At 34.8% G+C, this 14,391-nt stretch overlaps 1 protein-coding gene across 1 annotated transcript in view; it reads right to left on the bottom strand.

Moving 5' to 3' along the window:
• Positions 1-226: 226 nt before the first annotated feature.
• Positions 227-14,391, bottom strand: part of angpt1 (angiopoietin 1) — a 76,453-nt gene continuing 62,288 nt past the window's right edge. Inside the window, exons 8-9 of the mRNA XM_088328853.1 lie at positions 7,030-7,160; positions 227-1,186 (exon numbers count right to left, since the gene is read on the bottom strand). Coding sequence (XP_088184979.1) covers positions 1,023-1,186; positions 7,030-7,160 — 295 coding nt within the window. The 3' untranslated portion in view covers positions 227-1,022. The remainder of the gene's footprint in view (positions 1,187-7,029; positions 7,161-14,391) is intronic.

Here is a 14,391-nt window from a genome sequence, read left to right as displayed (position 1 = left end):
AAATCTTTGCCAAACTTTGCCTTTCTATTTTTTTTTCTAGTTTTCTCAGGATGTTGTGAAATATTTTTTTATTGCAGCCATATATTCCTAATCCCACAAAAAAACAAAACAATAAACTATGAGGATCATTTTTTATTTTGTTCGTTTTTTTTATATAGGACATACACATAAGACAGAGTGTTGTTTTGTTTGTACTACAAATTTGAGCAGAAAGTAGATACAATCCAAATTTTTGGGTGTAATAAAAACAAACTGTGAGTAACATTTATATTTTACAATACATCCTTAAAACAGATCGTGTTAGATTTAAGGTCCAATTTCACTTAAAAAATAAACACAAAAGAACATTTTAACATTCATTATTTATTCTTATTTATAACTTTTATCAATTTTGTTGTAACTTTAATTTTAATTAGATGGTGTCCGATTTGAGGGCAAATTGGATAAAAAAAAATATATATATTTTTTGATTGGGCGTTACTCCCACACCTTTGCTCCGATTGGGCTAAAATTTCAGATTTAAAGTCACTCTGTCACTCTCTTCCACCCCACCGAGTCTCATATTGAAATCACGATCGATGTAGCACACCACAAACAATTCATGGAAATCGTTAATAAAAAACATTCTTGTGACAGCAAATATTTTTATACATTTATCATACGAGATGAACACTTAAAAAAATAGTTATCGAAACAATTATTACATTTTCTGTGAGCAAAACAATAAAACAAAATGATCGGTGAGTTCAGTTCTCAGAGCATCAAAAATCAGTTCTGTTCTGCAGTTTTTTAGTCCATGTCGCTGTACCATCTGTTCAAATTGTGAGAAAAATCCTTTTCTTTTCACACAGTGTCCTTAAATAGTTTTTCATTCTGATCAGAGCATAAACCCCGCACCCCCTTGTGTTTTTTTTATTGTCAGTCGGTTGCGGGGCAAAATAGTTAAGGCAGCTGTAATGAGATGAGGACCAAAGTGGAAGCGACCCGCTAACGTGCTAAATGGCCGTCGTGAGCTTTAGCAGCTAGGAGAATTCCAACGGGCGAATCATCATGGCGGTGGCTCGGAGCGAGTAGCTGGGGCCCTTAAAGTAATGCCACTTGATGCCGTTTACCTTCCCCACGTGCTGCCCTTGCACAAAGTACATGCCGTTGAGGTTAGACGGACCGCAGGCGTCGAACCACCAACCTGAAAGGACAACAGAAAGGAAACTTGGAGTCTTCATGATGTCTTTTTGACTTCCGTTCGACTACTTTCAGACAGAATCTAAGTGTCTTTTTTGACCTATTTTGACGTCTTTTTATCATTCACTATCCAGCCACTATCCAACATTTTTCGGTACAGAACCGCTGCGACATTTTGACGTCATTTTTGACGTATTTTTGACATATTTTTCGCCATCATTTTGACATATTTTTGCCATCATTTTGACGTATATGTTTGACGTATTTTCGGCGTACTTTGTCCGTATTCGGAATGTCATTTTGACGTATTTTTCACGTTATTTGACGTTTTTGACGTTTTTACAATGTATTTTGGACATATTTTGGACAATTTTTTGACATATTTCACATATTTTTGCCGTCATTTTGACATGTTTTTGCTGTATTTTTGACATATTTATTGACGTATTTTTGGTGTATTTTTGACAATTACGTTTGAAGTATTTTCGGCATACTTTGGCCGTATTTTGAACGGCATTTTGACTTATTTTTGACGTTTTTTAACGTTTTTGGACGTGTTTTTGATGTATTTTTGACGTGTATTTATTACTATCCAGCCCGGTAGAACATTTTTCGGTACAGAACCTCTGCGGCGCTCTGACGTCTTTTCTTGACCAAATAGAAACATTTTTCGGGCGGAACCGTGACGAGTTTTCAACGTTTTCTGACGTCTTCTTGACATCTTTTGGACATTTGTTTCTGATATTATTCCAAACCTTTTCGTCATATTTTCGATGTAGTTCTGACATAATTTTGTTATATTTTTGACGTCTTTTTAACATTCCAATAGAATCAAACAATGACATTCTATGAACAGAACCTTAACACGTTTTGACATGTTTTTAACATCTTTTGAATGTATTTTTTAACTCTTTGACGTCTTCTTGAAATATTTTTGACGTCTTCTTGACGTCTTGTTTGGCATATTTTTGATGTATTTTTAACATTCACCATCAAACGTAAGTGTCATGTTTTGGATGTAACCATGGTGTAATTTGGATGTATTTTTTACGTTTGTTTTTTTATCTTATATTTTTAGGTTTTTGGATGTATTTTTTTGAAGTGTTTTGACATACACTGTATTTTCAACATTATCTCACCAAATAAAGCCATGTTTCAGAAAGAACCTTGGCATCTCTTTGATGTATTTTTGATGTATTTTTTTTATTTTTTTTATTTTTTATTTCTGACATGCTTTCAAAATTCATTATCTGACCAAATGAAGGCATTTTGGACGTGTTTTTGACATATTTTTGACTTTTACTATCCAACCAAATAAAGTAATCTTTCGGACGAAAACAAGTCATCTTTTGGACGTTTTCATTTACGGTTTTCTGTTTTTTTTTAACTTTCATTATATACCCAGATAGATAAAATTTCCAGACAGAGCCATGGCGTCTTTGTGACAGTTTGTTTTACTTGTTTACGTTTTTCTGACAAACTTTTGATGCCGTTTTAAAATACAGTAATCAACCAAACATTTCGGACGTTTTGACATATTTTCAACATTTACTGTCCAACCAAAAACAACCTTTGGACAGAAACATGGTGTCTTTCTGATGTTTTATTTGTGTCTTTTTGAAATCATTTCAATCTTCACTAGCCAACCAAGTAGAATATATTTTAGACAGAATCTTGGTATCTTTTGACAAATTTCAAAAATTACCAATCAAAACCAAATTAAGCTGTTTTTCCGATGGAATGTCTTGTCTTTTTTCCATTTTTTAGGTAGGAAGTAGGTCACATAAACATATTGATCTCACTACCTTTTTGGGTGATTCTAGGCTTCAAAACATTATTATTTTTCATTGGTTAATCTTGTGTGTGTGTTATCACCACTAAGTTCATTCATAGGACATGTCCTGTTGCTGAACTCTTTGGGTACCGATCTATTTAAAGCAAAAGTTTGCTTTAATCCACTCTCAAGGTCATACACATTCTAATCACTTTTTGCTATTTAAGGGAAAGAAATTGGATTCTAAAATGAAAATGGAATAGATCAGCAATGCAAGGTTTAGATCTTGTATCTCGCTTTTGCCAGCCGATAAGGTCGTGTATAGCAGGTCGGGCAGGCATGGCATGTGTCACACACTCGCCCCTGTGCCAATTTGGCCAGTGACATTTAACAAGGCTTGTCAGCATCACAAGGGAATGCGGTGCCCTTGTTGCAACCATGCCAACTTCGCAGAAAGCTGACATAACCGCATGCAGATAACCGTGTTTGGTTTCTTGGAAAATTAAAGGAATTGTCTGTGAGAATTTTTGATATGGGATGATGTGCTCATTTCTCAGAGAAGTTCATATCCGTTCGGATTAGATAATTTTGGGTGAAATCTTTCTTTGTAATTATTGCTGAGTTGAATGAAAATGAGTGCTTTTTATATTGTGTTCTATCACGTAACATCGCAAATCAGTGCTATGGCGATATTTTCATTCGAACTAATACTTTGGCATTTAGTTTTACTATGGTTGCAGAGTGAGGATCAGGAAGTATTTGAGATGCATAGAATGCAAATAAATTGTTCTGAAATGGTTTGGACATAGGGAAAGAATGGATGAAGGCTGTTTGACTAAAAGAGTATGCAGTGCAGAAGTGGTTGGATGGATGGGATTAAACATGCTCTGTATGTGAGATCGATTAATTTAAAGGATGCAAGAGTGTGTGCTAGGGATAGACGTGAATGGCGAAGGATAGTTAAGAATGACTGATATCGAAGCATATGGTGCGTAAGGGGTAAACCACTCTATGCTGTCGGGCCTCTCTACTGATGAAGGGTGGCATGGAACAGCAACTCACCCCTTGCTGTTCGGTGTCAGGTTGAGAAGAGCGAAGAGAAATGTGAATGTGTTCTTGACCCTAGCCACCTCCCACTAGGGAAATATGGCTTCGGTGAATGGATGGATAGCATTTCATACTTATTTTTTGATGCCTTACTATATTTTTATTTTGTTGTATTTGAAAAAATTATTAATTTATATGTTTTGATTTGTTTTTGGTTTATTTGCTCATTTTTACATTTATATTGTGTAATTCTTATTTTTATTTTTGTTTTCGTATTTAAATTCCAAGTTACATTTTGGGCACAATGTGATTACACTTTTCATTTATTCATGTGTTCCTGTGTTTACTTTTTTTGTCCTTGTGATTTATTTTTAGCCCCCCAAAATTATTTAACTGTATTAATAAATATTTACTTAATTTATTTATTTCTTTTAGGAATTTACACTTTTGAAATATTATTTGTCCGTCCAAGTATTTCATTTTTTTTTTTTTTTTAATGAAATAATAAATCAATCAATTGATTTGCCTTATCTTTCAATATATTTTTTCATCCAAATAGTTATCTTTTTTTGGGGGACACATGTAACCAAATCTTTATAAAGTGATTTGATGTAATTTATAAAACATTGTAATTTAATTTGTATGACTGTCTTCTTTTCATTTTATGGAAATAAAATAATATGAGAAAAACAAATTATGAAAATAACTATAACAACATTGTTGCTCAATTTACATACAATATTTTTTTTTGTATCATAATTATTTATATTTTTACTAAGAAGGAAAATCTAAATATGTTTATGAAATATTGCCTATATACTGTCTTATTTTTTTAATATTTTTTCTATTAAAAAAAAACATTTTTTGGAATAGAAAGAAAACTTAACTTCAAATTATTTACCATACCAGATTTTTTTTTTAATTACTTAGTTTTTTACTTTATTGCTTTTTTACAAAATTATTTTAGATATGTAATACATTCAATGTGATTATTTGTTTCTAATTTTTCTCACCCAATGACCATTTACAGCATTGGCACTGATTTACATGGCGACATAATAATTATTTCTCACTTACATCATTGATTATCAGGGCCCATTCTTATACTAGCAGGAAATAAATTAGTGAAAGCAAACAGCAGGATTTGGAGGGCTCCTGAGTTAGGTAACCTTGGAGCCTGGCAAGAATAGACAAATCAGTCGGCATCAGGATCAGGTCTGACGGACAAGATTTTTTGAACTTCTTGATCAATCGCCAGAAAGCGGCAAAAGGGCAGCGAGGCTTACAGCTCTCCGCTTTTAATGTCGTCGTGTCACGTTAAATCACGGCTAACGTTTGGGGCAAGGGTTGTTTTTTTTAACACGGTTTTCGAACCGCAGCGCGACTGGGACAGGAATGCTGACTGCGGCTTCGTAGGTGTGGACAGATATTAAAATATAGACGCAACGTGAGCCTGTTGGAGGAAGTTCAGTTTGCACAGATGTCAACTACTAAGGTATCAACATTGTGGTTGGAATTTTTTTTTTCACCATTGTTGACCAGGATTGATATATATAGAGTGAGAGACAGAGAGTTTTTAGATAGGTTGGTAGATAGACAGGTGGGTGAAGAAATAGATAGGTAGGTAGAGAGTGAGATAGGTAGGTAAGTACCGTATTTTCCGCAATATAAGGCGCACCTAAAAGCCTTTATTTTTTTCAAAAGCTGACCATGCGCCTTATAATACAGTGCGCCTTATTTATGGATCAATATTATGGGTAAGTCGCAAAGTCTTGCAACTAATGAAGCAGCCGCCGACTAGATTTTCCCCCGAATGCCAAGTAGTCCGCGGTGTATGCTGGGATTTATTTACCGGCGTTTCATAGGCTAACCAATGTGTCAATCATAATTTGAATCGATCACTATTGGCTAAAGTTATTTGGAGGTAAAGGGGCAGATCCAATTTATTATTTACAGGCTGGCATAGGCTGAAGCGGCAAAACAAAGCCTGCAATTGGCCGAAAAAGATGAATGTAAATCACACGTTGGGTTGACGGCATAGAGAAAGCATTTTCTATTATTCTGTATTTGTAAATATTTTATTCTCCTGGATTTACTACACTCACAGATATAAGAGGACCATGGTTGCACATTATTATTGAACACAACGACTTCGGTGAGCTACTCCGGCTATATATTTTCTCTGTATCTTGTTTCAGACTGAACTCGATGTTTCTGTGATAAGCGGTGCAGATAATGGATGGAATGGAGTGTCTATTTTTAAATTAAACTCAATTCCAAGTGTTTATTGTCATATGCACGATAAAGTTGCGAGCGAAAAAGAAAATAGAAACGAAGGAATGGTTGGCATTTCTTGAATCCCAAGACTTTAACCTTCCGAATGATAACGATGCATTTGAGTGACATCGTACGGACACCGCATCCGCACGTGTCTACGACACGTATTTGCTTCTTTGCAAGCTTTCGGAATGTTAAGGGGGTGATAAGTTTGACTGAACTATCTGACTGTCTTGTCGACGTTCCCATTGTAGCGCCTTATAATCCTGTGCGTCTTATGTATGTCAAATATAGGACCAAAAACCATTTTTTCGGGGTGCGCCCTATAACCCGGTGCGCCTTACAGTGCGGAAAATACGGTAGGTAAGGAAAGCGATAGGTAGGTAAGTTGGTAGGTGGAGAGAAAAAAGTAGGTAGGGAGCGAGGGAGATTGATAGATGGGAAATTATGTAAGTAGAGAGGGATAGAAATAGAAAAGTTGGTAGATAGGTAGAAAAAAAGAGGTAGCTTGGTAGGTAGATAGGTAGGTACGTTGGTAGAGAAGGTGACCGTGATGTAGATGTAGAAAAATGACAAACAAGTTTTTTTATTCCTTTGAACGCATGTGCTAATACATTCGACCGTTTTACCCATTACACTTTTCATTGAAGCGTACAGTACTTGCAAATGCATGCAAGCATATTGTGCAATGTAGGTCAAGTGCTTTAAAAAAACAGCGTGGAGTGTTTCACAAAAGCGTTGGGATGTACCTCCAGTGAACATGAGGGCGCACTTGCACATGCAGTTGTCATTGTCCACGTCCTTGGTGCTGAAATCGGCCCCATGGATCACCAAACTGCTTTGCCTGCCTGCCGTCCCACTGTGACTTTTCAGGAAAAGCCTGGAAAAAAAGAAGGAAATCTCGTGAAAACACGTCAAGGAAGAATGGCTTGAGTGACAGAAGGCAATAAAGACCAAACGTGCTGCTGGGCATGTCTCCAGAGAGACTTTTTGTTGCCGTAAAAGGAGATTATATGGAACACCTGCAACAACAAAACGCTGCATGACTGGAGATGAAATGACAACTAGAAGGGCACTGGAAGCAGATGTGCAAATTATTATTCATATATATGATATATTTAGTAGAAATGTAGAGAGAAAAATCAATGAAAATTAAAGGGCATGAGAGGAGGTACACTGAAATATATGTAAAGTAACGATGCACTGGTAGCACATACACAAAAATAAATCAAATTCGCTATTTTGGGAAAAATCATAGTCTCTTGAATAAATATTAAGTAAATACAAGATTAGTTAAAAAAAAAAAAAAAGATCAGTTATTACCTTGTTTAATATGTGATTGTCTTTACTATAAATAGAGAAACATTAAATAAACCTAAAAGACATGAGAGGAAGAATACTGAAATAGCAGTGATGTACTGGTCGCACATTAACAAACATAAATCAAAATCGATATTTTAGGTAGATTTATTGAAAATAAAAACAGAAAAATAATTTGAATCAAAGGGCATGAGAAGATGTATACTAAAAGGTATTTAGGTAGATTTGAAAAAATTTATGTATTTGGAAATATTAAAATATTTGAATCAGTCAAATAACTAAAATTAAATATGAAATATTCTTTTACCATTATAAGGACAACTTTATTAAAAGTGTAACAATATAAAATTACATGACTAAAAATAAAATAAAGACCTGAGCGTCATGCTACAATAAATTTAAATTAAATAAAATAATTCACTTAGCACAAGACAGTCCTTTTTTAAAAATATCTCATCTCAAAGGGTAATTAGCTTAAATAAATAAATATGGATGTTAATGTCGATTAAAATAATGTAAACAGAGGAGATACATTTCCATCTCAAATTTGTATTAATTTTTTGCACATTTTGAATGAACTAAACTTCCCTTCTTGATTAAAAAACCTGGATAGACAAACCTTCCTAAATAAAATTAAAATTATAACTTTATAACTATAATAAATTAAACTTCATTATAAAAAAGACAAAACAAACTGCATAAATTAAACTCAACGTGCTTTTTTTTTTACATATTCAATGACAGCCTAGTTAAAATGGAATGTCAGTGAATGAGTTAAAAATGTGATTATTTTTGTAGTTGATAAACACACGTCAAGCATGAGTGATTTTACACTACGTTGAATACCTCAGGGATCGTTTTAAACTCCCTTTAGCGAAGAACTTCATTTAGCTTTAAAGACTCCTCTATTTATACAGCTGTGTAAAAGATTGATTTGTAGATGGACGAGTAAAAACATTAGAAAAAACAATTTCTTGGCAATTGAAACAATTTATCAAGCCATCTGTTGGAAGGATATTAAACTTATGAACCAAATTTCTAGTGCATATAAATACATTTTTCAAAATTTTATTCTAGGACTCGACATACCAGGACACTTACCGCAATAATCTCCAGTAAGTCCCAATTCTGAAAAACCAAAATGTTATGTCAAGGATAAGGTCTGCTACTAAGCTGATAAAGGCCAGACTTGTACTTTTAACTCTTTACTCTTCATTTCACAAAGTCATCATTACACTTACAAATTGCCATCCGTCGGGATTTGCGACATGACACTTTGACAGGCAGCTTTAAATAGTGTGCGTCTGTGTTTACTAGGCGTCCGGCATATTTACTAGACCAACAATCCCCTTTCAGGGTCTGTTCTTTTCACAATTTTCTGCTAGAACCGTCTCAAATGTTGTATACGAAACAACAAAATTAGAGACGTAGGAATTGTCTGAAATAGAGACATGGATACAATTTGAGATTTTTCCTAGGTTGATCTCAAAAGATGTCAAAGTCAGAGATTGAGAAATTGATTCGCATATTAATCCGAAAAGTCTTTGGGTGTAATCGTTCGACGTTTTCATCAAGTGTCAACATAACAAATCCCAAATCACTCTTAGAATGCATTTATAACTTATAACAAATTTCAAATCACCCTTGTAACTCGGTTGTAACCTATAAAAAATCCTAAACTCCTCTAAAAAGCGCTAAATAATATATAACAAATGCAAAATCTTCCTTAAAACCCATATTAAACTTTCAGAAAATCAAAAATCATCCTTATAACACATATAGGATGTTTAACAACTCAAATAGTAGTTGCCTTGCATAACTGACACTGCTATCAGTTAGTTAGTGTGTAAAAGGGAAAAGCGTGAAGCACATTGTAAAGCGTTTTGGGAGATCTTTATTGACTTGAAAAGCGCTATATAAATGCAGACCATTTACATTTACCTTTAAATGATCCTTAAAATAGGCATATAACTTAAAAGAAACACCAAATCTCCCTTAAAACAACTACATAACGTATAACAAATCCTAAACTTCTCTAAAAAGTGGTAGGGAACGTATAGCAAATGCGAAATCTTCCTTAAAACCCATATTAAACGTTCATAAAATCAAAAATCATCCCTATAACACATAAAAGATGTTTAACAACTCCAAAGTTATCCTTAAAACACGTATATAACTAATAACAAATACCAAATCTCCCGTAAAACAACTATATAACGTATAACAAATCCAACATCCCCCTGAACACATGTAAATAATGTATGGGAAATCCATATTTACCCTAAGAATATGAGTAATACATACAAGAAAATCCTTAACTCTCCTTCAAACACTTTTAGAATGTATAACAAAACTGAAATCACCCTGGAGACACACATATAACGTTCAACAAATTTGAAATTACCATTAAACATGTAAACCACATTTAAGAATTGCAGAATCACTGTTAAAACACCAATACCATGTACAACCTATGCAAAACCACCCTTAAAACATGTATATAAAACCTAACATATCCTAAATTACATTTAAAAACACACATATAACAATAAAAAAAAATTATATCACCCTTAAAAACACGTATAAAACATTTAGGAAGACCCAAATTACCTTCAAAACACGTATATAATGGATAAGAAATCCCAAAGCACCCTTAAAACAGGTAAGGTTGTAGGGATTCTCTAGAATACAGACATAAATAAGATTTCAGATTCGTGTTTATACACGCTGAACCGATTAGATGCCATTGACCTAAAAATATGTCAAGGATAGCAGTCCTGAAAAGCCATCGCATAGGAAGTCATCATAAAAGTATTTGGATGTAATCGTACGTATTTACCAAGTGTCAAGATAGAATTTTCACTGACGGATTACATGCTATCAAAGTTACACGCCCCAGTCAACATAAGAAAACAAGTCGCAAGAGGCATCGTCTGTCTGCAAATTGTTTGCCTGACATCGTTTCCAAGGGAAACTAGGTCACGGTGATTGACATTGCGCGATGTTACCAAACCATAATCATCGAGCCGCTAACGCTAACGAAGTCCAAAAATACATATCGTGTTTTGATTTCCACTCGTCTTTAACTTCGATATAACAATTCTTTTCTCTAGTTATTTTTCCTCAGTGTACGTTCACTCGCTAATTCAATGTGGAGATGTGCCGTAGGTCCAAAGCGGCTCTCTGAGTTGTTTCTCCAAACACACAAGAGAAACGTGTTGGATTACACCAGAGCAGGATGGGATTGACACGAGGCCCCAGATCTACAAACATGCGCTCTATTACCACCGGCAAGACGAGTCCAAGCAACACCGTGCACAAAGTTCATACGATTCTACGAAATTTGCTTGGAACTCAAACATTTGCGCAGTAAATCTTCCTGCGAACGGCTTTCACATTACAGAAGACTTTTCTTTACAATACAAAGAACATTGAGCTCTGGATGTTAAAGCTTTAACTCAAAGGTTAAAGCCTAAATCTCCCTATGGGAATGTACTTATCAGAATATATCAGATTTTAATTATTCCAACAATGCAAAGCTCTCAAATAATCACAGCAGAGTTTACTCTGGAGTTAAATCAGTGAAGTTATTTTAACACATGAGTAGAAGCATTAAAGCCACTTTGAAGCGCGAGAGTTAAATACTTTGGGTTGTTTTTATCACTGAAGTTAAGGGTTAACAAATTTTAAACTTAAATCACAGGGTCGGATTACCCTGGCATTTAAGTAGCAGGGTAAGTTATGTTGTTGAAGCTTTAAATCATCAACGTTAAAGCAATAACGTTATTTCCGGAGGTAAGAGTTGACACAGCTTTAAAGCTAAAACACAGCAGAGTTAAAGCTTTAAAACGCCTTTAAGAAAGCAGAGCTAAAGCTCGAAAATTTTGTCAACTATTGAGTTAAGTTAGAGTTAGTTGAGTTAGAAAATGCTACAACAATAAAGCTCTATAATAGCAGAGTTAAGGTTTTCAAGCAACTTTAAAGCATCAGTGTTTAAGCATTAAAGTTTTATTAACTTTGCAGTCAAGGATTAACAGATTTAAAATTTAAAGCCAGTTTAAGTCACCTCAAATTGAAGTAGCAAATCTCATCTCAAAATAGCAGTCATAGCTTGAAAGCAATTTAGCTGCTTTAAATCATGACTTAATACCGAAGCAGAGTTAAACCTTGAAAGCGCCTTTGAGCCATCAGAGTTAAAGCATTAATGTTGTGCTAACTCTGAAGTCAGGAGTTAACACATATTAATTTGCATTACACAAAGGTTAAAGTAGCAGAGTAAATTCTGGTGTTAAAGCACCAGATTTAAAGCTTTAAAGTGTCATTAAAGAGGCAGAGTTACAACATTAACATTGAGTTAACTCTGGAGGTAAGAGTTAACACGGCTTTAAAGCTCTAGCAGCAAAGAGTTGAAGCTGTTAAAAGACAATATTAAGCGCCTAGTTTGTCCTAACTCTGGAGTTGAGGATTAACACTAAGTTAAAACTTAACTCAGTGGGTTGGGGGCTTAGCCCTAAGGTCAAAGTAGCAGAGTAAACTCAGGAGTTAAAGCAGCAAAATGAAGACCTTTAAGGGCCTTTGAGGCATTAGAGTTAAAGCATTAAAGTTTTGTTTATTCTGTAAACGTAGACATTTCCTTAAAACTCAAACACAACAGGGTTAAAGCTTTTAAAGTTCCTTTAAAGAGGCAGAGTCAAAAAGTTCGACTGTTAACTTTGAGGTTAAAGAGATACCAATGTTTTAAAGCTCAATCACAGTAGAGTTTAAGTTTTAGAGCGTTATTAAAGAGGCAGAGCTTAAACTTACAGAGTTAACTTTGGAGTTAAGAGTTCCTTTTACAGAGCAGAGTTAGAACTTCAGAGCATCTTCTTTAACTTTAAATCTACCCCGTCTGATGCTAAGAATTACATTCAACAAGCAAAATAGCACTGGATCATTTTCAAAGATAAAATCTTCCAACCAAGCAATTTTAATCAGAATGTTTAGACAAGCGAGGGTGAGTAGAACGGCTTTGACTCGACTTCTCCGTCGAACCAGAAAAAGGCAGGATGACGTGGCTAATCACAAAATAAAAACAAGATAGGTAGTGAAACACCATTACATTGAGGATTGGAATAAAAAAAAAACAATAAAAGCTAGTCCATATAGTGAGAACACATACTTCTCTTGGCAGGTGATACCAAGAATGTTTTCTTGGGTTAGCTCAGTTATTGTTGGACTCTTCGTATTTCTTTTTTGCTGCCTGTTCCTGTCTGCGTTTGTCCAAAACTCGTAAGGACCTTATCAATTGTCAGATTGATCGTACGAGAAACAATCTTCACCTCCACATAAAGCCAACAAGATTACTCCAAAGGTCTCTAAACAGCAAAAAACTGAGTTACTGTACGTTGTTTGAATAGACTGAGGCCCCGGAATGAATTGTGTGGTAACACTTTCTGGTTTCTGGCTAAGGTTTTAAAAAAGCAACCAGCAAAAGTTTTTCTTAGCAACAAGCATTGGGATACAAGTGTTTCATCTGAGCTATTTTTCAAACTTGGGGATCTTGTTAAAGTCTTGAGAAATGTTTGATTAACTTACGATGTTTTCATGATGGATTAGAACGTTTATTTTATGCCCCTCATCAAGGCCTTTCATCCACCATAGAACATCAACAACAAATTATTTTGCATGCCCAAAAACGTACAATTTTAAACTTTGCTATGTTAATGCGTCTCTAAGATACCTCTCTGCTATTGGTCGACTTCATAGGGTTTGCATCACGGCATCAGGAAGATGCCTATATACTATTAACCAAATGCCCTCTCACAATGCATTTTTCTTTATTCTATTCAGAATTTTCTCTGCTTTGCATAGGCTGTGCGATTTAGTCCAAGACTTGCAATGATGCTAAAGGAAGAAGCAAAAGTATGATTTGATTTGATTGAGATTTTTTTTTTTCCGTGGAGGTTATCTTAATCCTGTCCCTTTGACAGTTCAAATAGTTTTCACAATTTAATGTTTATGTATTTTCATACTTCTCAGGGTTTTAAATCCCCAATGTTTGATATTTGACCACTGGATGACACTGTGTTGTCTGGTACGAGCGAGGCCCAGTAATACAAGGCAGAGCGTGGTGGCAGGATGCTAGAAGAACATGTCGCCAATCTAAAAAGGAAATCCACAGTGAAAAAGAAATCCAAATTTCTTGACCAAAATTAAAAAAAATAATAATAATTAACATTGGTATGATAGTCCATGTATTTTTGCTTAGCATTCAAATCAATGTATTTTCTTACTGGATGAAGTTTTTTTGTACCTCTGGGAGGCACTAAATATTACACACTTTAATGCTATTTTAACATTTTCTGACTTTTCTGTACATTTCAGATAACCGTGGACATGTCCTCACAACAAATATCTACAAATTAACTTTGGGGATGAAGGTTGTATAAAGTCACCCAATTGTAAGCCACAAAGCAGTATGTATTTATGGATAATATTACTCTCTATTTCAACACATTTCTATGATTTTCCTATTTTTTGTCATTGTCTGGCAGAGTGTAAAAACCAGAGAATAGAATTTTCATCTGGGGCAAGGATTTCTTGGAACGTTCGGACTCGTCGTGAGCAATTTTCCATTTTGGAGAATCCGAAGCATCTGTGACGGTTTGCAGTCTGTTATCATGGACCCCCTCGAAGTATAAACACCGTCAAATAGTTCTGTCAAAAGACATTTACAAGGATAACCGAAACATCGTTTTAGTTGGATCTTGAGAGGAATTGCATAAGAGGAGCAAGGTTTTTAGAGTGACTTT

The sequence above is a fragment of the Urocampus carinirostris genome, chromosome 2 (assembly GCF_059441175.1).
Source record: "Urocampus carinirostris isolate Australia breed hairy pipefish chromosome 2, RoL_Ucar_1.0, whole genome shotgun sequence".
Taxonomy (NCBI): domain Eukaryota; kingdom Metazoa; phylum Chordata; class Actinopteri; order Syngnathiformes; family Syngnathidae; genus Urocampus; species Urocampus carinirostris.
This window is presented reverse-complemented; position numbering and strand designations above follow the sequence as displayed.